The sequence below is a fragment of the Anolis sagrei genome, chromosome 13 (assembly GCF_037176765.1).
Source record: "Anolis sagrei isolate rAnoSag1 chromosome 13, rAnoSag1.mat, whole genome shotgun sequence".
Lineage (NCBI taxonomy): Eukaryota > Metazoa > Chordata > Lepidosauria > Squamata > Dactyloidae > Anolis > Anolis sagrei.
This window is the reverse complement of record NC_090033.1, coordinates 3506782-3533031: the sequence shown is the minus strand read 5'-3', so window position 1 is coordinate 3533031 and position 26250 is coordinate 3506782. Positions and strand designations below refer to the sequence as shown.

The window sequence follows — 26250 nt, the reverse complement described above, 5'->3', positions numbered from 1 at the left end:
CTGCAAATCTCCTGGGAAGACAAGCGGACAAACGTCAGTGTGCTGGAAGAAGCAAAGACCACCAGCATTGAAGCGATGGTCCTCCAACATCAACTCCGCTGGGCCGGCCACGTTGTCCGGATGCCTGACCACCGTCTCCCAAAGCAGTTGCTCTACTCCGAACTTAAGAACGGAAAACGGAACGTTGGTGGGCAGGAAAAGAGATTGAAAGATGGGCTCAAAGCCAACCTTAAAAACTCTGGCATAGACACTGAGAACTGGGAAGCCCTGGCCCTTGAGCGCTCCAGCTGGAGGACAGCTGTGACCAGCAGTGCTGCAGAATTTGAGGAGGCACAAGTGGAGGGTGAAAGAGAGAAACATGCCAGGAGGAAAGCGCGTCAAGCCAACCCCGACCGGGACCGCCTTCCACCTGGAAACCAATGCCCTCACTGCGGAAGAAGATGCAGAGCAAGAATAGGGCTCCACAGCCACATACGGACCCACAAGGAAATCCATAACGGAAGACCATCTTACTCGTTCAACGAGGGATCGCCTAATGTGTTAAGTCAATTGTTCTATGTTGTATGGAACCACTGCTGTTTCTACTGTTTTTACTGTTTGTGAACCGCCGTGAGTCGCCTTCGGGCTTGAGATACAGCCGTATAGAAGCAAAGTAAGTAAGTAAATAATTAAATAAATAAGGATTATATAAATACGGCCCATCCCATGCCCTTCTCTGCCAAGAGAGAGACCCTTTCTGCTCTCCTGCCTTCCTGGCAAACCCAGGCCAACCTTTGCACAGAAGCAACGCTGTGGAAGATAAAGACCAGGCGAGGCGACGTTTGTTTACTGTAGGCAAGGCTCTGCGGTAATTACCGCTCGCTCCGCTTTGGCAGCGTCTGCTCCGGCGCTGTTTTATCTCCGATCCTCCCCACGGGCCAAGGCTTTTCATTACTCCGAGGAGCCCCCCAGCAATGCTTTTTGCACGGTGGGAGGCAGCCGAGGGAAGGGGAGGCGGGGAGGCGGGGGTCCATCAGAACAGCCGGCCTTGCTAATTGAATTAGATAATGATCTATTAAGGAAACGGCTTTGCATTCTCCTCGACAGGCCTGGATCGTTTGGGCTCCAAAGCAGCCTCCCAAAGCCACCCCAGATTCAAAATACATAGTCTGGAGAACCCAGTTGGGTATTTTTTTTTTACTGCTTTCCCAGTCCTCCATGAACTGGGGTCGCAGTGCTGCAGCGGGTTAAATCTACGGGGGTTGAATGAAAAGTAATGCCTCCACCTTTGTAACTCCTCAACAGTATGCGGCAGGTACTGGCTTGTTCAGTAGACTCTCCTCTCCAGTTCTATTTCGGCAAGAAGCCTTAGCATTGAACGGTTGTGTTGTTAAAGTGAAAAGTAAAGCCTCCACCTTCGTAACTCCTCAACAGATGGCAGTACTAGTATGCAACAGGTACTTGCTTGTCCAGTAGACTCTCCTCTACAGTTACATTTTGGCGAGAAACCTTAGCATTGAATAGTTGTGTTGTTAAAGTGAAAAGTAATGTCTCCACCTTTGTAATTTCTCAACAGATGGCTTGTTCAGTAGACTCTCCTCTACAGTTCCATTTTGGCAAGAAGCCTTAGCATTGAATGGTTGTGTTGTTAAAGTGAAAAGTAATGCCTCCACTTTCGTAACTTCTTAACAGATGGCAGTACTGGTGTGCGACAGGTACTGGCTTGTTCAGTAGACTCTCCTCTACAGTTCCATTTTGGCAGGAAGCCTTAGCATTGAATGGTTGTTTTGTTAAAGTGAAAAGTAATGCCCCCACCTTTGTAACTCCTCAACAGTATGCGGCAGGTACTGGCTGGTTCAGTATACACTCCTTTACAGTTCCATTTTGGCAGGAAGCAGAAAAAGTAATGCCTCCACCTTCGTAACTCCTCAACAGATGGCAGGACTGGTATGCGGCAGGTACTGGCTTGCTCAGTAGACTCTCCTCTACAGTTCCATTTTGTCAGGAAGCCTTAGCATTGAACGGTTGTGTTGTTAAAGTGAAAAGTAATGCCTCCACCTTCATAACTCCTCAACAGTATGCGGCAGGTACTGGCTTGTTCAGTAGACTCTCCTCTACAGTTCCATTTTGGCGAGAAGCCTTAGAATTGAATGGTTGTGTTGTTAAAGTGAAAAGTAATGCCTCCACTTTTGTAACTTCTTAACAGAAGGCAGTACTGGTATGCGGCAAGTACTGGCTTGTTCAGTAGCCTCTCCTCTACAGTTCCATTTTGGTGGGAAGCCTTAGCATTGAATGGTTATGTTGTTAAAGTGAAAAGTAATGCCTCCACCTTCGTAACTCCTCAACAGATGGCAGTACTGGTATGCGGCAGGTACTGGCTTGTTCAGTAGACTCTCCTCTACAGTTCCATTTTGGCAGGAAGCCTTAGCAGAAAACGTAATGCCTCCACCTTCGTAACTCCTCAATAGATGGCAGTACTGTTATGCAGCAGGTACTGGCTTGTTCAGTAGACTCTCCTCTACAGTTCCATTTTGGCAGGAAGCCTTAGAAGAAAAGGTAATGCCTCCACCTTCGTAACTCCTCAATAGATGGCAGTACTGGTATGCAGCAGGTACTGGCTTGTTCAGTAGACTCTCCTCTACAGTTCCATTTTGGCAGGAAGCCTTAGCAGAAAACGTAATGCCTCCACCTTCGTAACTCCTCAATAGATGGCAGTACTGTTATGCAGCAGGTACTGGCTTGTTCAGTAGACTCTCCTCTACAGTTCCATTTCAGCAGGAAGCCTTAGCATTGAATGGTTGTGTTGTTAAAGTGAAAAGTAATGAGCCAACACCAGATCTTCTCCTTATCAACTTCTCCATCACTTTTGTCAAGGAACTGCCCATGCAATGCTTTGTTGTGCCAGCTGTCAGCTCTGGCTTGTTGTTGATATTATTATTATTATTATTATTATTATTATTATTATTAGAAACACAACAAGATGAGTCCACAGCAGACACTCTGCTGCGTGTTGTATTGGATCACACGTCAGACATTTCCCAAGTGTCTAGCACTGTGTGATGTATCGGTGAATAATGTGTGCAGAACCCAGTAGGGTGGCCTTTTGCAGCTGACAGATGGTGATTGTTTTTAAGTGCAAGCCAAGGTCTTTAGGCACTGCACCCAGTGTGCCAATCACCACTGGAAGCACCTTGACTGGCTTGTTGTTGTTATTACATCCTTCCATTCTAACTAGGGCAAAGTGCTACTTAGCAGTGCCAAGATATTCCGTAGGAAGTCTATCCCTAAGCAAAATGAGGAAGAGCGGGGTCATGCTTCGCCGCATCTGTGTGCTGAGCCGAGCAGAAGGGCAGGCAAGCTCCGCTGTCTGGGCCTCCCCTCCTGAGCGGCTTCTTCTTCGTCTTTGTCGTCTCCGTCTTTGCCGGCGTCCGTGTCACACCTGGCGGCGGCTGGGGATTTGACGGGATCAAGCGCCCGCATTAACCCGCCAGAGCTAAAGACCAAAGCAGACGGCAAAGCTTCAGCAGAGCAGGAATTGGAGCAAAGGGGCGGGGGGGGGGCTGAGCCAGTGGAAAGGGGGGGATCTCCTTCCTCCAAAGCCCTTTCTGTCTTGCACCTGAAATCTTCTTTGGGACAGATCAGGAGGCATTTGCAGTAATGAGAAGTGTCATAATCACCCTGTCTCTGCATAGGGGGAGATCAGAACCCAGGGTGGGTTTCCCCCTCCCCGGAGCCGCCACGTCTTGTGCTTTGAGACAGTTGGTGCCTTGCTGAGCTCCCTCCAGGGAGGCGGGTGGGCGGCAGGCGTGGGAGGCCCTGTCACTCAGCCACCAGCAGTGGCGGCGGTTGGCGGCAGGAACAGAGGGGGGAGAATCCCAAAGCCACCATCCTTCCTTCCTTCCTTCCTTTCGCACCTTCTTTCCCTTGGGGTATGAGCCACCTGCAGTGCCGACTGGGCCGTCCCCTCAATTCCCATTCCTCTCCTGAGTCTTGATGGAGGGGAGACCTGTATATGCTTGTTGGAGGCCTCCTACCTCTAAAAAAATAATATGAGGAAGCAGACATCAGGTTGTTGTGAGTTTTCTGGGGTGTCTGGCCATGTTCCAGAAGCACTCTCTCCTGACGTTTCGCCCACATCTATGGCAGGCATTTCAGAGGCTGCGAGGTCTGTTGGAAATTGGTCAAGTGGGGAAACTAGGCAAGTTGAAGCCAGTGCGAATGTTGCAATCCACGAGGTCTCTTCCAACTCTATGATTCTATGATTGGGAAGAACTTCCTGACTGTGAGAGCTGTTCAGCAGGGGAACTCTCTGCCCTGGAGTGTGGTGGAGGCTCCTTCTTTGGAGGCTTTGAAACAGAGGCTGGATGGCCACCTGTTGGGGGTGCTTTGAATGCAATTTTCCTGCTTCTTGGCAGAATGAGGTTGGACTGGATGGCCCACGCAGTCTCTTCCAACCCTAAACCTAGCCTTACCTGGCTAATGTCAGGTCCCCATTCCCGCACACCGAACACATACAGACATTTCATGGACATGAGGATGAATTTTCTGACTGTGAGAGTTGTTCAGAAATTCTTTGCCCTGGAGTGTGGTGGAGGCTCCTTCTTTGGAGACTTTGAAACAGAAGCTGGATGGCCATCTGTCAGGGTGACTGAATGTGATTTTCCTGCTTCTTGGCAGAATGGGGTTGGACTGGATGGCCCACGAGGTCTCTTCCAACCCTAACCCTAACCCTAGCCTTACCTGGCTAATATCGGGTCCCCATTCCCGCACACCGAACACATACAGACATTTCATGGACATGAGGAAGAACCTCCTGACTGTACTGAGAGCTCTTCAGCAGTGGAATTCTCTGCCCCGGAGTGTGGTGGAGGCTCCTTCTTTGGAGGCTTTGAAACAGAAGCTGGATGGCCATCTGTCGGGGTGGCTTTGAGTGTGATTTTCCTGCTTCTTGGAAGAATGGGGTTGGACTGGATGGCCCACCAAGTCTCTTCCAATCCATGGTTCTATGATTAGGAAGAACTTCCTGACTGTGAGAACTGTTCAGCAGTGGAACTCTCTGCCTTGGAGTGTGGTAGAGGCTCTCGTCTCTGTCTTATCGTGGGATCCAATCTCCACATCGCGGTGTCAGGAGGCGGAAAGCACAAGAGAGCTGGGGAGGACGTTTCCTCCATGACCCCAATTCGGAGCCTCCGATACGGTCGTATTTCCATATTAGAGGAACGAACGGTTCTGTTTCCTTTGACAGCAAGGCTTCTGCAGAGAGAGGGCTGGCGTTTGATCTCTGCAGCGCGCTCCAGGAGACGAGGAAGGAAAGGACGGCTACCTGCTTCCCCACTGGAAGCCCTGGCAGGCCCCACAGGTGTCTTCCGCCCTTTCCCCTTCCTCCGCCAAACCTCTGCTGCCTCTGATTTCATACAACCAAGCAAGGCTCCAGACGGCCGTATAACACTCTGGATGTGCTATAACGGGAACGCTATCTCTCCCCAGGATTCAATTCTCGACTGCATGTTGGAAACACATACCAGCGAGAGGAGGAGGAGGACGAAGAGGAGGAGGAGGAAGAGGACGAGGAGGACGTGGACGAGGACGAGGAGGAGGAGAGAACTCAGGATCACCAAAAAGGGCTATTTATCGTGTCAGAAGTGAATTGAGAATACAGTTATAATATATAGAAAAGACACAAACAACGTTAAAAACTTCGCATTATACTCAATTTCCTTTGACTAGAAGATGGCCACTTGAAGGTCCTCCGTTGTGCATGTGGCAGGGTTCCGGTTGCATTATACGAGGGCTGAATGAAAACTAATGTCTCAACCTTCGTAACTCCTGAACAGATGACAGTACTGGTATGCGGCAGGTACTGGCTTGTTTAGTAGACTCTCCTCTACAGTACCATTTTGGCAGGGAGCCTTAGCATTGAACGGTTGTGTTGTTAAATGCAAAGTATGGAACACTGCACAGACGGTCAATCAATGCGACTTAAGCAACATTGCAAAGAGACAGGGCCTTCTCAGCATTAGGAAGATCGAGAACCACTGACCTAAAGCTTTGGAAATCTTCCGTTCAACCATTTCAAAGCTCACTGCTTGAGCGGTGATGGCACAATCGTCTGCATAGATGAAACTCATATCTATGGTTGGGGGTCACCACAACCTGAGGAACCGTATTAAGGGGTCGCAGCATTAGGAAGGTCGGGAATCACTGACCTAAAGCTTTGGAGATCTTCCGTTCAACCATTTCAAAGCTCTCTGCTTGAGCGGTGATGGCACAATTGACAGCATAAATGAAACTCATATCCATGGTTGGGGGTCACCACAACATGAGGAACTGTATTAAGAGGTCGCAGCATTAGGAAGATCGAGAAGCTTTGGATATCTTCCATTCAACCATTTTAAAGCTCTCTGCTTGAGCAGTGATGGCACAATCGTCACCATAGATGAAACTCATACCTATTGTTGAGGCTCACCACAACCTGAGGAACTGTATTAAGGGGTCACAGCATTAGGAAGGTCGAGAAGCTTTGGAGATCTTCTGTTCAACCATTTCAAAGCTCCCTGCTTGAGTGGTGATGACACAATCGTCAGCATAGATGAAACTCATATCCATGGTTGGGGATCACCACAACCTGAGGAACTGTATTAAGGGGTCACAGCATTAGGAAGGTCGAGAAGCTTTGGAGATCTTCTGTTCAACCATTTCAAAGCTCCCTGCTTGAGTGGTGATGGCACAATCGTCAGCATAGATGAAACTCATATCCATGGTTGGGGGTCACCACAACCTGAGGAACTGTATTAAGGGGTCGCAGCATTAGTAAGGTCGAGAAGCTTTGGATATCTTCCATTCAACCATTTCAAAGCTCTCTGCTTGAGGGGTGATGGCACAATCGTCAGCATAGATGAAAGTCATACCTATGGTTGGGGGTCACCACAACCTGAGGAACTGTATTAAGGGGTCGCAGCATTAGGAAGGTCGAAAAGCTTTTTTGTCCAACCATTTCAAAGATCCCTGCTTGAGTGGTGATGGCACAATCGTCAGCATAGATGAAACTCATATCTATGGTTGGGGGTCACCACAACCTGAAGAACTGTATTAAGGGGTCGCAGCATTAGGAAGGTCGAGAAGCTTTGGAGATATTTTGTTCAACCATTTCAAAGCTCTCTACTTGAGCGGTGATGACACAATCGTCAGCATAGATGAATCTCATATCCATGGTTGGGGGTCACCACAACCTGAGGAACTGTATTAAGGGGTCGCAGCATTAGGAAGGTCGAGAAGCTTTGGATATCTTCCATTCAACCATTTCAAAGCTCTCTGCTTGAGCGGTGATGGCACAATCGTCAGCATAGATGAAACTATGGTTGGGGGTCACCACAACATGAGGAACTATATTAAGGGGTTGTGGCATTAGGAAAGTTGAGAAACACTGCTCTAGACGAATGGAAGGCCTCAAAATCAAGCTGACCGATGTCAAGTCAGATAATCCATCACTTCGTTGTGAAAGTTGGACGTTGGGTGGAGCGCAGTCTGCGTTGGAGGCAGGGGGGAACTTAGACCGGTGCAGGAAGGTAGTCAAGAGAGCATCAAGGAGACCTCTTTGGGGTTTGGAATAAGCAGCAGCATTGATTCCCAAGCAAGAGATAGAGCCAGGTCTCGGGGAAAGCCTGATTAAAGCTTAGCCGCCTTCTCCGGGAGATGGATTAAACTGCTATCACCTTGATTAATTTTTCAGAGGATGCAGCAGCGAGAGGGGGAGGAGAGGGAGAAAACGAAGGGAAACGAGTAGGTGTAGGTTGGGAGATGGCGCAGGTGTCGGCTCGTAACGTATGGAAACGAAAAAGCAGCATTTTACAGGTTAAGTCCGGTGACTTTGATAGCATTTATGATCCAAAATCCCTGCTTCTGAGACTCCAAGAAGGGAGGGGAGAGCAGGCGTGCGACCAGCAAGTTCCTTCAAAGCTTGGGGGTTCTGTGTGGGAATTTTGGCCCCATTCTATCATTGGTGGGGTTCAGAATGCTCTTTAATTGTAGGTGGAGGGGAGAGCAGGCGTGCTCAGCACATGTGCGGACGAGGGAGAGCGTGCGAGGCTGGAGGGAGACTCAGACCAGCAAGTTCCTTCAAAGCTTGGGGGTTCTGTGTGGGAATTTTGGCCCAATTCTATCATTGGTGGGGTTCAGAATGCTCTTTAATTGTAGGTGGAGGGGAGAGCAGGCGTGCTCAGCACATGTGCGGACGAGGGAGAGCGTGCGAGGCTGGAGGGAGACTCGGACCAGCAAGTTCCTTCAAAGCTTGGGGGTTCTCTGTGGGAAATTTGGCCCAATTCTATTTTCGGTGGGGTTCAGAATGCTCTTTGATTGTAGGTGGAGGGGAGAGGAGGCATGCTCAGCACATGTGCGGACGAGGGAGAGCGTGCGAGGCTGGAGGGAGACTCAGACCAGCAAGTTCCTTCAAAGCTTGGGGGTTCTGTGTGGGAATTTTGGCCCAATTCTATCATTGGTGGGGTTCAGAATGCTCTTTAATTGTAGGTGGAGGGGAGAGCAGGCGTGCTCAGCACATGTGCGGACGAGGGAGAGCGTGCGAGGCTGGAGGGAGACTCGGACCAGCAAGTTCCTTCAAAGCTTGGGGGTTCTCTGTGGGAAATTTGGCCCAATTCTATTTTCGGTGGGGTTCAGAATGCTCTTTGATTGTAGGTGGAGGGGAGAGCAGGTGTGCTCAGCACATGTGCGGACGAGGGAGAGCATGTGAGGCTGGAGGGAGACTCGGACCAGCAAGTCCCTTCAAAGCGTGGGGGTTCTGTGTGGGAAGTTTGGCCCAATTCTATCGTCGGTGGGGTTCAGAATGGTCTTTGATTGTAACTGAACTATAAATCCCAGCAACTACATCCCCAAATGTCAAGGTCTGTTTCCCCCAAACTCTTGGTCGAGGAGTACTGTGTCTCAAGTTTGGCTCAATTCTATCGTCGGCGGGGTTCAGAATGGTCTTTGATTGTAAGTGAACTATAAATCTCAGCAACTACATCCCCAAATGTCAAGGTCTGTTTCCCCTAAACTCTTGGTCGAGGAGTACTGTGTCTCAAGTTTGGCCCAATTCTATCATCGGCGGGGTTCAGAATGCTCTTTGATTGTAGGTGAACTATAAATCCCAGCAACTACATCCCCAAATGTCAAGGTCTGTTTCCCCCAAACTCTTGGTCGAGGAGTACTGTGTCTCAAGTTTGGCCCAATTCTATCGTTGGCGGGGTTCAGAATGGTCTTTGATTGTAAGTGAACTATAAATCCCGGCAATTACATCCCCAAATGTCAAGGTCTGTTTCCCCCAAACTCTTGGTCGAGGAGTACTGTGTCTCAAGTTTGGCCCAATTCTATCGTTGGCGGGGTTCAGAATGCTCTTTGATTGTAAGTGAACTATAAATCCCGGCAACTACATCCCCAAATGCCAAGGTCTGTTTCCCCCAAACTCTTGGTCGGGGAGTACTGTGTGCCAAGTTGGTTCAATTCCATCATTGATGGAGTTCAGAATGCTCTTTGGTTACAGGTGAACTATAAATCCCAGCAACTACAACTCCCAAATGTCAAGGTCTATTTTCTCCAAACTCCACCAGTGTTCACATTTGGGCACATTGAGGATTTCTACCAAGCTTGGTCCAGATCCATCATTGTTTGAGTCCGCAGTACTCTCTGGATGTAGGTGAACTACAACTCCCAAACTCAAGGCCAATGCCCACCAAACCCACCCAGTATTTTCTGTTGGTCATGGGAGTTCTGTGTGCCATCTTTGGCCCAATTCTATCGTTGGTGGGGTTTCAGAATGCTCTTGGACTTTAGGTGAACTATACATCCCAGCAACTACAACTCCCAAATGACAAGGTCTATTTTCCCCGAACTCCATTGAGAGCAAAAGGTCCGATTCAGAGTGATGCTCTGCTAATTATTGGCACAGAAACCAGCGTTGCAAAACCGTTGCCGGTTGCGTAGGCTACGCTGTCGAAACGCAGGTCAAGCAATCCTAATCAGCAGGAGCGTTATCGATTGCTAATTACTTTGAACTTAAGACAACAATGCCTCCAAGGAATCGAGGCTCTGCGAGGGGCACGCAATTCGCCCAGGCAAGGACACGCTTTGCCTTCTTCTAACTCCGTGTTTCTCAACCTTCCTCATGCCATGACCCCTTAATACAGTTCCTCATGTTGTGGTGACCCCCAACCATCACATTATTTTCGTTGCTACATCACAACTGTCATTTTGCTACCATAATGAATCGTCATGTAATAATAATAATAATAATAATAATAATAATAATAATAATAATGGGTGCAGCGCCTAAAGACCTTGGCCTGCACTTAAAAACAAGCAGCACTGACCAAATTGCCACCTGTCAGCTTACTGGGATCTGCACGTATTATTCACCAATACATCACACAGTCCTAGACACTTGGGAACTATCCGACGTGTGATGCAATACAACAGCCAGCAGAGTGATCTTCTCTGCTGTGTACTAATCTTGTTGGGTTAGTACACACAATAACAACAACAACATTTCTCAAAGGGACTCAGGGCGGCTTACAAAAAACAAGACATACAGCAGCAACAACAACATCTCCCAAAGGGACTTGGGGTGGCTTACCAAACAGTACATACAACAACTACAACAACAACAACGACAACTCCCAAAGGGACTTGGGGCAACTTACGAAACAACACATACAACAACAACTCCCAAAGGGACTTGTGGCAGCTTACAAAATAGTACAAACAACAACAATAACAACATCTCTCAAAGGGACTTGGGGTGACTTACAAAACAGCACATGCAACAACAACAACATCGCCCAAAGGGACTTGAGCTGGCTTACAAAACAGCACATACAGCAGCAACAACAACAACATTTCTGAAAGGGCCTTGGGGCAGCTTACAAAACAGCACATATAACAACAACAACAACAACAACAACAACAACATCTCCCAAAGGGACTTGGGGAAGCTTACGAAACAGCACATACAGCAACAACAACAACATCTTCCAAAGGGACTTGGGGCAACTTACAAAACAGCACATACAACAACAACAACATTGCCCAAAGGGACTTGAGGTGGCTTACAAAACAGCACACACAGCAGCAGCAACAACAATAACAACAACATCTCCCAAAGGGACTTGGGGCAGCTTAGGAAACAGAACATACAACAACAACAACAACAATAAAAGTTTACAGAACAGCACATACAACAACAACAACAACAACAACAACAACAACCAAAGGGAATTGGGGCGGTTTACCAAACAGCACATACAACAACATCTCCCAAAGGGACTTGGGGCAGACTTACAAAACAGCACATACAACAAAAACAACAACAACAACAACATCTCCCAAAGGGACTTGTGGAGGCTTACAATACAGCACATACAACAACATTATCATCAACAAAAACAACAACATCTTCCAAAGTGACTTGGAGCAACTTATAAATCAGAACGTACAACAACAACTACTACTACATCTCCCAAAGGGAGTCAGGGCAACTGATAAAACAGCACATACAATAACAACAACAACAACATCTCCCAAAGGGACTTGGGGTGGCGTACAAAACAGCACATACAGCAACAACAACTCCCAAAGGAATTTGGGACCCTGAGTCCCTTTGGGAGATGTAGTTGTTGTATGTGTTGTTTTGTAAGTTGCACATACAACAACAACAACATCTCCTAAAGGGACTTGGAGCAACTTATAAAACAGAACGTACAACAACAAGAACTACTACTACATCTCCCAAAGGGACTCGGGGCAACTTATAAAACAGCACATACAACAACAACAACAACAACAACTACTACTACTACGTCTCCCAAAGGGACTCGGGGCAACTTATAAAACAGCACATACAATAACAACAACAACTACTACCACTACATCTCCCAAAGGGACTTGGGGCAACTTATAAAACAGCACATACAATAACAACAACTACTACTACTACTACCACTACATCTCCCAAAGGGACTCAGAGCAACTTATAAAACAGAACGTACAACTACTACTACTACTACATCTCCCAAAGGGACTCGGGGCAACTTATAAAACAGCACATACAACAACAACTACAACTATTTATTTATTTATTTATTTACTGCACTTGTAGACTGCCGTTCTCAGCCCTAGGGCGACTCACGGCGGTGTACAACATGTAAAAACAGGTACAAATTACAACATAAGCAAAATCACAACAACACTAAACAACATCACTATCAATAATACAATGCCTCATTACATAGTAATGATCATTCTTGTTGGACCCAAGCCTTTGAGACTAATGCAACCGAGTGAAGGATTGTAGTAATCAAAAGTTCCCTTTAGTAAAGTCAATTGCTTTAACTGTTTCTAATAGCAAATGCATTTACTGTTTTGGAAACAGTTTCCAAGAAATTTAAAAACAAGTTTATATAAAAACATATGCATTTCTTAATACATGAATGTATGACCCTTCCAATGTAACTCAATGGAATGTGTAAATCACTTCGGAGATATGCAAATTGGATGAGCCTGGCCTTGAGTCCCTTCCGGGAGATAGGGCGGGATAGAAATAAGGTATTATTATTATTATTATTATTATTATTATTATTATTATTATTACATTAAATTTATTATTAGAGATAATGCATACTATACTGTGCCAGTGACCACATCTGCCTGTTCTCAGAGAACTGCCCAATGACACCCTTATTTTCAAAGTGAAAATCACTACTTATAATCATGCAGTGACACATACACAGGGGACAGGCACAGTATGTTTGCATTTGCAAAAATACCTCTTTCAATGAGACACAAAGGAGCTCACCAAGGACATGTTCTAGGCCAGCAACAAACTTGTCTGCCACAAAAAAGTGGATCAACTTTGAGTTGGGTACAAACATTTAATCCTAAATTCCAATGCATTTATCCATCGCTATAATATAAAATGCAAACATTAATGTTTTTTAGTATTAAAAAATCAGCATACAAATTTTAGCACTTCTTTATGAAGACACATTTTGAACCTGAGAATATTCATGAATGTTTGAAAGGCCATCATTTTAAAGGTGCATGTTCCTTCTTTTTGGGGAATACGTCTCTCTCTCTCTCACACACACACACACACACACACAACAGGTGTAACAGGCAGCAACATGATTTAGCTGACAAATGCTGCAACTACTACTACATCTCCCAAAGGGACTCGGGGTGGCTTACAAAACAGCACATATTAGTGCTACAAACATACAAAATACACGTAAAATAGATCAACATAAACAATTTTGATATATTTTGAGGCAGCGTAGTATCCATCAAACCTCACCCCATCCACCCCACACTTCGAAAAAAAATAATAATATACATATACACAGAGAGAGAGTCTCATACCTTTTGGGGACTCGCTTCGGGATTTCTTGCTTTCGAGGGGACACTCGCTGTTGCTGTTGGGTGAGCAGGCTCTCCTCTTGCCTAAAACTTCATCTGGAAGAGCGCAAAAAGGATGGAGGGAGGAAGAAGGGAAAAGAGAATTAGACCCAAAATATGATTCAAAGACTTTGGGGGGACATTCTGTACATAATTGAGGAAGAGGGGGGACGGGACGAGATGGAGCGGGGCAAAAAGTCGGACGGACACCCAGATAGTAGGGCTGGGTAACAACGGAAAAAAATTGTTTCTAAACTCATTTCGTTTTTAGGGAATCCATTGTGTTTCGTTTTTTAAAAGAATTCCGAATTTTTTCTTTAAAAAAGTTCAAAATTTACGAAATTTCGTAAATTTCGAATTGATTCGTTAATGGCGGACACGATTGCGCAATACGCTAAAAAACCCTCCCAATGGGAGAGGGGGAACTTCTGAAGCTTCCCTCTCCCTCTGTTGTTGACTGTTGGTGTGATAAAACACACAACAACTATAAAACTTGCACCAGACATACGGAAATAATTACGAAACAATTTCGAAACAATTTCGAACCGATTTCGAACCGATTACGAACCAATTACGAAATAAATTGAAAAATTCGTTTCGATTTTTAGTTGCTCCTGCATGGCTCAATATCGGATCGTAAGCTAATTTAAATACGAATCCTTAACGAATTACGAAAATAATTACGAAACAATTTCGAAACGATTTCGAAACGATTACGGACCAATTACGAACCAATTACGAAATAAATTGAAAAATTTGTTTCGATTTTTAGTTGCTCCTGCATGGCTCAATATCGGATCGTAAGCTAATTTAAATACGAATCCTTAACGAATTACGAAAATAATTACAAAACAATTTCGAAACGATTTCAAACCAATTACGAACCAATTACGAAATAAATTGAAAAATTCATTTCGATTTTTAGTTGCTCCTGCATGGCTCAATATCGGATCGTAAGCTAATTCAAATACGAATCCTTAACGAATTACGAAATTAACGAACGAAACCACCCAGCCCTACCAGATAGGCAAGAGACAGATCAAATGTGGAAATCGAGTTCCGCTCCTGACCGAACGGCATTATTTTCGTGCCCTGGGTGTGTCCGCACGTTTCATGTCCTGATGCAAAACAGCTGAGGTCTCGGCGGGTGGTAATAAGGAGCACGAAGCGGGGCGAAGCAGAGACCTCCCTTACACAAACACACAGTGTTCCTCCTCTCTCTCTTTCGTTCTTTCTTTCTTTCGTTCTTTCTTTCTTTCGTCTTTCTTTCGTTCTCTCGCGGATCTCAAAGCCTTCCCCGGCTTCCTCCAGCCCTCCCAAACGACTGTGCCGAAAGCCGCTCTTATCGCAAGCCAGCGCCAAAATATCTAATATACAATTACAGCACGGTCGTCTCCCCCTTCCTCCATCCTTCTCTTTGCCCTTCTTCTCATACAGATTTTTAAAAAATCAATATCCTCTCGTAATAAGGCCGGGGAGGGAAGTGTCGAACGAGGGGGGAGGCTGGAAGGCACGTCGGGTGAGTAGAAGGGCGAGGAGGGAAGAGGCGGACTGTCAACGCAGGAGCATCACATTCTCATCCATCCAAAGCTTGTCCCCCCCGATCGCACACTTTTCAATAAAGTACGGAAACGGTGGCTACGTTGCAAATGTGCAGCAATTCCCTTGAGACCTGAAACACAATAAAATCATAGGATCCTCGTGTTGGACAGAGAGTTTCATCTATACTGACGATTGTGCCACCACCGCTCAAGGAAATCTGCTACGAAACAGGAGCTTTTTTGTTGAGTTCCAGGATCAGAGACGCAGATGAACGGCCTGCCTCAGGGGAGTGTCCTTACTCTATCAATGTTTCATATTTACGCCTGGAACGTCACACCTTGAGACTTGAAACACAATAAAATCATAGGATCCTCGTGTTGGACAGAGAGTTTCATCTATGCTGACGATTGTGCCATCACCGCTCAAGGAAATCTGCTACAAAACAGGAGCTTTTTTGTTGAGTTCCAGGAACAGAGACGCAGATGAACGCCAGCCTCAGGGGAGTGTCCTTACTCTATCAATGTTTCATATTTACGCCTGGAACGTCACACCTTGAGACTTGAAACACAATAAAATCATAGGATCCTCGAGTTGGACAGAGAGTTTCATCTATGCTGACGATTGTGCCATCACCGCTCAAGGAAATCTGCTACAAAACAGGAGCTTTTTTGTTGAGTTTCAGGATCAGAGAAGCAGATGGCAAAAACGGAAGAACGGCCTGCCTCAGGGGAGTGTCCTTATTCTATCAGTGTTTCATATTTACATAAATGATCAGCCACTGCCAGAAGGGACAAATAGTTTCATCTATGCTGACGATCGTGCCATCACCACTCAAGCAGGGAGCTTTGAAATGGTTGAACAGGAGTCTAAGAGCCAGAGAAGCAGATGGCGAAAACAAAAGAACGGCCTGCCTCAGGGGAGTGTCCTTACTCTATCAATGTTTCATATTTACGCAAATGATCAGCCACTGCCGCAAGGGACAAATAGTTCCATCTATGCTGACGATTGTGCCATCACCGCTCAAGGAAATCTGCTACAAAACAGGAGTTTTTTTGTTGAGTTCCACGATCAGAGACACAGATGAACGGCCTGCCTCAGGGGAGTGTCCTTACTCTATCAATGTTTCATATTTACGCAAATGATCAGCCACTGCCGGAAGGGACAGAGAGTTTCATCTATGCTGACGATTGTGCCATCACCGCTCAAAGAAAATCTGCTACGAAACAGGAGCTTTTTTGTTGAGTTCAAGGAACAGAGAAGCAGATGGCGAAAACAGAAGAACGGCCTGCCTCAGGGGAGTGTCCTTACTCTATCAATGTTTCATATTTACGCAAATGATCAGCCACTGCCGCAAGGGACAGAGAGTTTCATCTATGCTGACGATTGTGCCATCACCGCTCAAAGAAAATCTGCTACGAAACAGGAGCTTTTTTGTTGAGTTCAAGGGACAGAGAAGAAGATCCAGAAACAATTCCCTGGAACGTCACACCTTGAGACTTGAAACACAATAAAATCATAGGATCCTCGAGTTGGACAGAGAGTTTCATCTATGCTGACGATTGTGCCATCACCGCTTAAAGAAAATCTGCTACGAAACAGGAGCTTTTTTGTTGAGTTCCAGGGTTGGAGAAGCAGATGGTGAAAATAGAAGAGCGGCCTGCCTCAGGGGAGTGTCCTTACTCTATCAATGTTTCACATTTACACAAATGGTCAGCCGCTGCCAGAAGGGACAGAGCGTTTCATCTATGCTGACAATCGTGCCATCACCACCCAAGCAGGGAGCTTTGAAATGGTTGAACAGGAGTCCAAGAGCCAGAGAAGCAGATGGCGAAAACAAAAGAACGGCCTGCCTCAGGGGAGTGTCCTTACTCTATCAATGTTGCACATTTACATAAATGATCAGCCACTGCCGCAAGGGACAAATAGTTCCATCTATGCTGACGATTGTGCCATCACTGCTCAAGGAAGTCTGCTACAAAACAGGAGCTTTTTTGTTGAGTTCCAGGATCAGAGACGCAGATGAACGCCTGCCTCAGGGGAGTGTCCTTACTCTATCAATGTTTAACATTTACACAAATGATTAGCCACTGCCAGAAGGAACAGAGAGTTTCATCTATGCTGACAATTGTGCCATCACCGCTCAAGGAAATCTGCTACAAAACAGGAGCTTTTTTGTTGAGTTCCAGGATCAGAGACGCAGATTGCGAAAAGAGAAGAACGGCCTGCCTTAGGGGAGTGTCCTTATTCTATCAATGTTTCACATTTACATAAATTATCAGCCACTGTCAGAAGGGATAGAGCGTTTCATCTATGCTGACAATTGTGCCATCACCGCTCAAGGAAATCTGCTACAAAACAGGAGCTTTTTTGTTGAGTTCCAGGGTCAGAGACGCAGATGGCGAAAACAGAAGAACGGCCTGCCTCAGGGGAGTGTCCTTACTCTATCAATGTTTCACATTTACACAAATGGTCAGCCACTGCCAGAAGGGACAGAGCGTTTCATCTATGCTGATGATTGTGCCATCACCACCCAAGTAGGGAGCTTTGAAATGGTCGAACAGAAGCTCTCCTATACTTTAGGCGCTCTTACTGCCTATTACATAGGAAACCAAGTTGCACCATCAACGTTTAACATTTACACAAATGATCAGCCACTGCCAGAAGGGACAGAGAGTTTGTGCCATCACCACCCAAGAGAGTTTCATCTATGCTGACGATCGTGCCATCACCACCCAAGCAGGGAGCTTTGAAATGGTTGAAAAGAAGCTCAAGAGCCAGAGAAGCATATGGTGAAAACAGAAGAACGGCCTGCCTCAGGGGAGTGTCCTTACTCTATCAATTTTAAACATTTACACAAATGATCAGCCACTGCCAGAAGGGACCGAGAGTTTCATCTATGCTGATGACTGTGCCATCACTGCCCAAGTAGGGAGCTTTGAAATGGTTGAATAAAAGCTCTCCGAAACTTTAGGCGCTTTTACTGCCTATTACATGGGAAACCAAGTTGTACCATCAACGTTTAATATTTACACAAATGATCAGCCACTGCCAGAAGGGACAGAGAGTTTCATCTATGCTGAGGATTGTGCCATCACCACCCAAGTAGTGAGCTTTGAAATGGTCGAACAGAAGCTCTCCTACACTTTGGGCGCTCTTACTGCCTATTACATAGGAAACCAAGTTGCACCATCAACGTTTAACATTTACACAAATGGTCAGCCACTGCCAGAAGGGACAGAGAGTTTCATCTATGCTGATGATTGTGCCATCACCACCCAAGTAGGGAGCTTTGAAATGGTTGAACAGAAGCTCAAGAGCCAGAGAAGCATATGGTGTAAACAGAAGAACAGCCTGTCTTAGAGGGAGTGTCCTTACTCTATCAATGTATCTATCAATGAGTCGCCTTTTTGGGCTGAAAAATGCGGTATAGAAATAAAGCAAATAAATAAATAATAAATAAATAATGTTTCATATTTACACAAATAATCAGCCACTGCCATAAGGCAGAGAGTTTCATTTATGCTGACGATCGTGCCATCACCACCCAAGCAGGGAGCTTTGGAATGGTTGAACAGAAGCTCTCCGAAGCTTTAGGTGCTCTTACTGCCTCTTATGTGGCCAAAGTACTTCAGCTTTACTTCTGAGTGTTTCATCTATGCTGATGATCGTGCCATCACCGCTCAAGCAGGGAGCTTTGGAATGGTTGAACAGAAGCTCTCCGAAGCTTTAGGTGCTCTTACTGCTTCTTATGTGGCCAAAATACTTCAGCTTTACTTCTGAGTGTTTCATCTATGCTGATGATCGTGCCATCACCGCTCAAGCAGGGAGCTTTGGAATGCTTGAACAGAAGCTCTCCGAAGCTTTAGGTGCTCTTACTGCTTCTTATGTGGCCAAAATACTTCATCTTTACTTCTGAGTGTTTCATCTACGCTGGAGGGTACATTGTCTCTGGGATGTCTGTGGTGGAGGAAACATTGACACAGTGCTCTAACTTGATGCAGGGTGAACGGCAACTTCCATCATGCCAAGTCTATCCCCCAAACTAAGAGGGTCGCAGCTAAAAACAACCAATTTCCATAGAAGGTGCTGCACTCTTATATATGCTGAGGATTTGGACATGTCACCTGCTGCGAAACCCAACGAAATGGGAGAGATCTGGTCATCAGGAGGAGATGACCCACCAAATTTGGAAACCCCGAGGTCTGGAAACCCTCATCTCCAGGGTGATGCGTGAGCCCCACTTGGACGCGAGGTCTGTCGCATCCCTTGCCACCACATGCCTTTTCTTTCGTCAAGTCCTCAGCCTTTTCTCGGCGACCGCTAAGAGACAGGCAGTGGTTCCATGGGGGGCCGTGCCCTCGGCGTCACTTAAACGTCCGGCTGCGCTCGTTCGGCCCCCGCCGGGCCATGACAGGCTTTGACAGCCAGACTCCTTAATTCCTTTTTCTTATTCCCTTAATCTGTCATCTTTATCAGGCCGGGGAAGTGCCAAGCGGCGTGCAGGAGCCCCAGCCCCGATCAATCTCCACATTACAGCTGACAGAATGGTGCTAATAACTTATTGATCTCGTGTTTGCCGAGCCCCGCCGGGGCCGAAGAGGCTGCCATTGATTGGCTTGAGGGAGAAAGAACCTTGCGGCTGAGCGCGGAGCGGAAAGCCTTCAAATTGCCTCCTTCCCGAGGAGCTCAAAGGCAGAGCGACGGGCGGCAAAGGGAAGGGACACGGAGGAAGATCACACACAAGCACACACATGGGGACAGGGATAGTTAGAAGAACGAGGAAAAGAAGAAGAGCTCCTTCCAGGCATGGAGGCGACCAACATAGGGTCTACGAGGGGTGTTCATTCAAGATGTCTTTTGACCCACTTCTATTTCTCTCAGGATGCTGAAACTGCACATGTGTAATGATATAAGTCTTTATAGGTTACGTGCCAATTTACAACTCAGAACTGAGAACGGTCTTGATGTTACAGGTGCGGAAGTGGTGTGAGGTTTCGGAATGGACTTTCGAGTAAGTTCCTTTACTCGAAAGTCCATACACCAAAGAAGACATTCGATGAGATGGAAGAGGTTGATGGTGAGGATGTCCTATCATAGGATGGAAGACAGCAGTCCTCAAGTTCCTTTACTCAAAAGTCCACACACCAAAGGAGACGTTCGATGAGATGGAAGAGGTTGATGGTGAGGATGTCCTATCATAGGATGGAAGACAGCAGTCCTCAAGTTCCTTTACTCAAAAGTCCACACACCAAAGGAGACGTTCGATGAGATGGAAGAGGTTGATGGTGAGGATGTCCTATCATAGGATGGAAGACAGCAGTCCTCAAGTTCCTTTACTCAAAAGTTTGAACACCAAAGGAGACGTTCAATGAGATGGAAGAGGCTGATGGTGAGGATTCTCCATCATAGGATGGAAGACAGAGCAGTCCTCAAGTTCCTTTACTCGAAAGTCCGCACACCAAAGGAGACATTCCATAAGATGGAAGAGGTTCATGGTGAGGATTCCCCATCATACGATGGAAGACAGAGCAGTCCTCAAGTTCCTTTACTCGAAAGGTCACACACCAAAGGAGACATTCCATAAGATGGAAGAGGTTCATGGTGAGGATGTCCTACCATAGGATGGAAGACAGAGCAGTCCTCAAGTTCCTTTACTTGAAAGTCTGCACACCAAAGGAGACGTTCGATGAGATAGAAGAGGTTGATGGTGAGGATTCCCCATTATAGGATGTAAGACAGAGCAGTCCTGACCCAAAGCTTCGGAAAGCTTCTTTTCAACCATTTCAAAGCTCCCTTCTTGAGCAGTGATGACATGATCGTCAGCATAGATGAAACTCTCTATCCCTTCTGGCAGTGGCTGGTCATTTGTGCAAATGTTAAACATTGATGGTGCAACCTAGTTTTCCCTGTAATAGGCAGTAAGAGCACCTAATGCTTCAAAGAGCTTCTGTTCAACCATTTCAAAGCTCCTTGCTCGAGCGGTGATGGCACGATCGTCAGCATAGATGAAACTCTCTGTCCCTTCTGGCAGTGGCTGGTCATTTGTGTAAATGTTAGATATTGATGGAGCACGTTTCAGAGAGCTTCTGTTCAACCATTTCAAAGCTCCCTTCTTGAGCGGTGATGGCACGATCGTCAGCATAGATGAAACTCTCTGTCCCTTCTAGCAGTAGCTGATCATTTGTGTAAATGTTAAATATTTACAGTGCAAGCTGGTTTTCCCTGTAAGCGGCAGTAAGAGTGCCTAAAGCTTCGGAGAGCTTCTGTTTGACCATTTCAAAGCTCCCTGCTTGAGCAGTGATGGCACGATCGTCGGCATAGATGAAACTCTCTGTCCCTTCTGGCAGTGGCTGGTCATTTGTGTAAATGTTAGATATTGATGGAGCAAGTATTCTCCATTTTCAAAAAGAGAACATAAGTGACACGGGGAAAGAAAGCACAACTTTTGAAGCCATCTTGCTGCTTTTTGGCAGAATGGGGTTGGACTGGATGGCCCAAGAGGTCTCTTCCAGGTCTATGATTCTATAAAAAGGGAACAACTGTGGGAGGAGAAGAAGCTAGTGCCACGGAAATTAGAAGATGGGAGGGGGCTCTTGCGCCGCAAAGTTTCCCCTGTGTCCGTAATTGCTTTGGCTCGTCTCCCCCCCAAACGCATCTGGTCTCCGGCCAATTAATAGCTTCCCGCCGCCGGAGAGAGCGCAGCATCCGCTACCGAACAACAAGTCACCCTGCCAGCCTCGTTCAATACCTCATTTTTGCATCCGGGGAAGGGGCAAGCCTTGGATAATTTATGAGCTGAAACTCGTACGTCCGCTGCAGCCTTCAGGCGCCTTTCTCCCCTGCAATCCCACATCGAAACCGGACAAGGTGCAAAACAACACTGGATGGGACCTATATGTTTAGGTATGACCAGCCACTGCCAGAAGGGACAGAGAGCTTCATCTATGCTGATGATCGTGCCATTACTGCTCAAGCAGGGAACTTTGAGATGGTAGAACAGAAGCTCTCCGAAGCTCTAGGTGCTCTTACTGCCTCTTACAGGGAAAACCAACTGATCCCTAATCCATCTAAAACACAGACATGCGCCTTTCATCTCAAGAACAGACAAGCATCCCGAGCTCTGAGGGTTATGACCTGGGAAGGAAGGAATCCCACGGGAGCATTGCAGCGCACCCAAATACCTGGGAGTCACTTTGGACCGTGCTCTGACCTACAAGAAGCACTGCCTGAACATCAAACAAAAAGTGGGCGTTAGAAACAACATCATACAAAAGCTGACTGGCACAACCTGGGGATCACAACCAGACACAGTGAAGACATCTGCCCTTGCGCTATGCTACTCTGCTGCTGAGTACGCATGCCCAGTGTGGAACACATCTCACCACACTAAAACAGTAGATGTGGCTCTTAATGAGACAAGCCGCATTATCCCGGGGTGTCTGCGCCCCACACCACTGGAGAAATTACACTGCTTAGCCGGTATTGCACCACCTGACATCCGCCGGGAAGGAGCAGCCAATAGTGAAAGGACCAAGGCAGAGACATCTCCAGCTCATCCCTTGTTTGGGTATCAGCCAGCACGTCAATGACTTAAATCAAGACATAGTTTTCTTAGATCTACAGAGACACTCGCTGGAACACCTCAGCAAGCGAGAGTCCAAAAGTGGCAGGCCCAAACCCAGCACCTCAAGCCATGGGTGATACCAGATGAGAGACTCCCCCCTGGGCACACAGAAGATTGGGCGACTTGGAAGGCGCTGAACAGACTGCGCTCTGGCACCACGAGATACAGAGCCAACCTTCAGAAATGGGGCTACAGGGTGGAATCCTCGGCATGCGAGTGCGGAGAAGAGCAAACCACTGACCACCTGCTGCAATGCACCCTGAGCCCCGTCACATGCACAAAGGAGGTCCTTCTTGCGGCAACCCCAGAGGCACTCCAAGTGGCCAGATACTGGTCAAAGGACATTTAACCAAATACCAAATTTGCAAAATCTGTGTGGTTTCTTTTTTCCTTTTTCCTTTTTCTTTCTAATCTCTGTGTTTGTTTTGCTCTGTTAGAATTGTAATACAATGGTTGCTGAAGACACGATAAATAAATAGTTGTGAAGTAGCAATGAATATAATGTGATGTTTGGGGGTCACCACAACATGAGAAACTGTATTAAGGGGTCGCGGCATTGGGAAGGTTGAGAAACACTGCCTTGGACGAACCACACTTGCTCAACCTCAGATGACGGAGTGTCCAGAGGAGAGCGACTAAAATGATAAAAGGTCTGGAGAACAAGCCCTATGAGGAGCGGCTTAAGGAGCTGGGCATGTTTAGCCTGAAGAAGAGAAGGCTGAGAGGGGATATGATAGCCATGTATAAATATCTGAGAGGAAGCCACAGGGAGGAGGAGGGAGCAAGCTTGTTTTCTGCTTCCTTGGAGACTAGGACGCAATGGAACAATGGCTTCAAACTACAAGAGAGGAGATTCCATCTGAACATGAGGAAGAACTTCCTGAGTGTGAGAGCCGTTCAGCAGTGGAACTCTCTGCCCCGGAGTGTGGTGGAGGCTCCTTCTTTGGAAGCTTTTAAACAGAGGCTGGATGGCCATCTGTCAGGGGTGATTTGAATGCAGTATTCCTGTTTCTTGGCAGAATGGGGTTGGACTGGATAGCCCAGGAGGTCTCTTCCAACTCTTTGATTCTATGATTCTATGATTCTCAGAGCAGCAAAGAGTAGGGAAGTTGCAGAGCCACACCACAACCTGTATTTGATTTCCAGGATCACCACCACCTTAAAACATGTGGTGGGGCCAAGAGGGAGAGCTTTATTAGGGGAAGCAAGGTAACACTTTCAGACTGAACTTATCAAGAAGTGGGTTTCATTCAAATCAACAGAAGTTGTCATTTGAGTAGACATATATAGTGTTGAATTAGAAGGGACAGAGTTTCATCTATGCTGACGATTGCACCATCACCGCCCAAGGAGGGAGGTTTGAAATGGTTGAACACAAGATCTCCAAAGGTTTAGGTCTGTGGTTCTCGACCTTCTCATTGCTCCGACCCCTTAATACAGTTCCTCAGGTTGTGGTGACCCCCAACAATAGATATGAGTTTCATCTATGCTGAAGATTGTGCCATCACCACTGAAACAGGGAGCTTTGAAATGGTTGAACAGAAGATCTCCAAAGCTTTAGGTCAGTGGTTCTCGACCTTCTCAATGCTCCGACCCCTTAATACAGTTCCTCAGGTTGTGGTGACCCCCAACTATAGATATGAGTTTCATCTATGCTGACGATTGTGCCATCACAGCTGAAGGAGGGAGCTTTGAAACGGTTGAACTGAAGATCTTCAAAGCTTTAGGTCAGTGGTTCTCGACCTTCTCAATGCTCCGACCCCTTAATACAGTTCCTCAGGTTGTGGTGACCCCCAACCATAGATATGAGTTTCATCTATGCTGACGATTGTGCCATCACCGCTGAAGGAGGGAGCTTTGAAAAGGTTGAACTGAAGATCTCCAAAGCTTTAGGTCAGTGGTTCTCAACCTTCCCAATGCTGCAACCCTTTAATACAGTTCCTCAGGTTGTGGTGACCCCCAACCATAGATATGAGTTTCATCTATGCTGACGATTGTGCCATCACTGCCCAAGCAGGGAGGTTTGAAATGGTTGAACAGAAGATCTCTAAAGCTTTAGGTCTGTGGTTCTCGACCTTCTCAATGCTGCGACCCCTTAATACAGTTCCTGCTTTAGGTCAGTTGATCTCGACCTTCTCAATGCCGCGACCCCTTAATACAGTTCCTCAGGTTGTGGTGACCCCCAACCATGGATATGAGTTTCATCTATGCTGACGATTGTGACATCACCGCCCAAGCAGGGAGCTTTGAAATGGTTGAACAAAAGATCTCCAAAGGTTTAGGTCAGTGGTTCTTGACCTTCCTAATGCTGTGACCCGTTAATACAGTTCCTCAGGTTGTGGTGACCCTCAAACATAGATATGACTTTCATCTATGCTGATGATTGTGTCATCACCACCCAAGCAGGGAGCTTTGAAACTGTTGAACAGAAGATCTCCAAAGCTTTAGATCAGTTGATCTCAACCTTCCCAATGCTGTGACCCCTTAGGTTGTGGTGACCCTCAACAATGGATATAAGTTTCATCTATGCTGACGATTGTGACATCACCGCCCAAGCAGGGAGCTTTGAAATGGTTGAACAGAAGATTTCCAAAGCTTTAGGTCAGTGCTTCTTGACCTTCCTAATGCTGCATTCCCTTAATAGAGTTCCTTAGGTTGTGGTGACCGCCAACCATAGATATGAGTTTCATCTATGCTGACGATTGTGCCATCACCGCTGAAGGAGGGAGCTTTGAAATGGTTGAACGGAAGATCTCCAAAGCTTTAGGTCAGTGGTTCTCAACCTTCCTAATGCCGCAACCCCTTAATACAGTTCATCAGGTTGTGGTGACCACCAACCATGGATATGAGTTTCATCTATGCTGACGATTGTGACATCACTGCCCAAGCAGGGAGCTTTGAAACTGTTGAACAGAAGCTCTCCAAAACTTTAGGTCAGTAGTTCTCAACCTTCCCAATGCTGCGACCCTTTAATACAGTTCCTCAGGTTGTGGTGACCCCCAACTATAGATATGAGTTTCATCTATGCTGACGATTGTGCCATCACCGCTCAAGCAGGGAGCTTTGAAATGGTTGAACAGAAGATTTCCAAAGCTTTAGGTCAGTGGTTCTCGACCTTCTCAATGCTGCGACCCCTTAATACAGTTCCTGCTTTAGGTCAGTTGATCTCGACCTTCTCAATGCCGCGACCCCTTAATACAGTTCCTCAGGTTGTGGAGACTCCCAACCATAGATATGAGTTTCATCTATGCTGACGATTGTGCCATCACTGCTGAAGGAGGGAGCTTTGATATGGTTGAACGGAAGATCTCCAAAGCTTTAGGTCAGTGGTTCTCAACCTTCCTAATGCCGCAACCCCTTAATACAGTTCATCAGGTTGTGGTGACCCCCAACCATGGATATGATTTTCATCTATGCTGACGATTGTGCCATCACCACCCAAGCAGGGAGCTTTGAAACTGTTGAATAGAAGATCTCCAAAGCTTTAGGTCAGTTGATCTCGACCTTCCCAATGCTGTGACCCCTTAGGTTGTGGTGACCCTCAACAATGGATATAAGTTTCATCTATACTGACGATTGTGACATCACTGCCCAAGCAGGGAGCTTTGAAATGGTTGAACAGAAGATCTCCAAAGCTTTAGGTCAGTGTTTCTCAACCTGGGGGTTAG

The 26250-nt window shown here is 46.5% G+C and overlaps 1 protein-coding gene across 10 annotated transcripts in view; it reads right to left on the bottom strand.

The window, feature by feature from the left end:
* SAMD11 (sterile alpha motif domain containing 11) overlaps nt 1–26250 on the bottom strand; it is a 231996-nt gene that overhangs the window by 67420 nt on the left and 138326 nt on the right. For all 10 annotated transcript variants that reach the window (XM_060758988.2, XM_060758987.2, XM_060758989.2 and 7 more), the window contains one exon: nt 13381–13473. In XM_060758988.2, coding sequence (XP_060614971.2) covers nt 13381–13473 — 93 coding nt within the window. The remainder of the gene's footprint in view (nt 1–13380; nt 13474–26250) is intronic.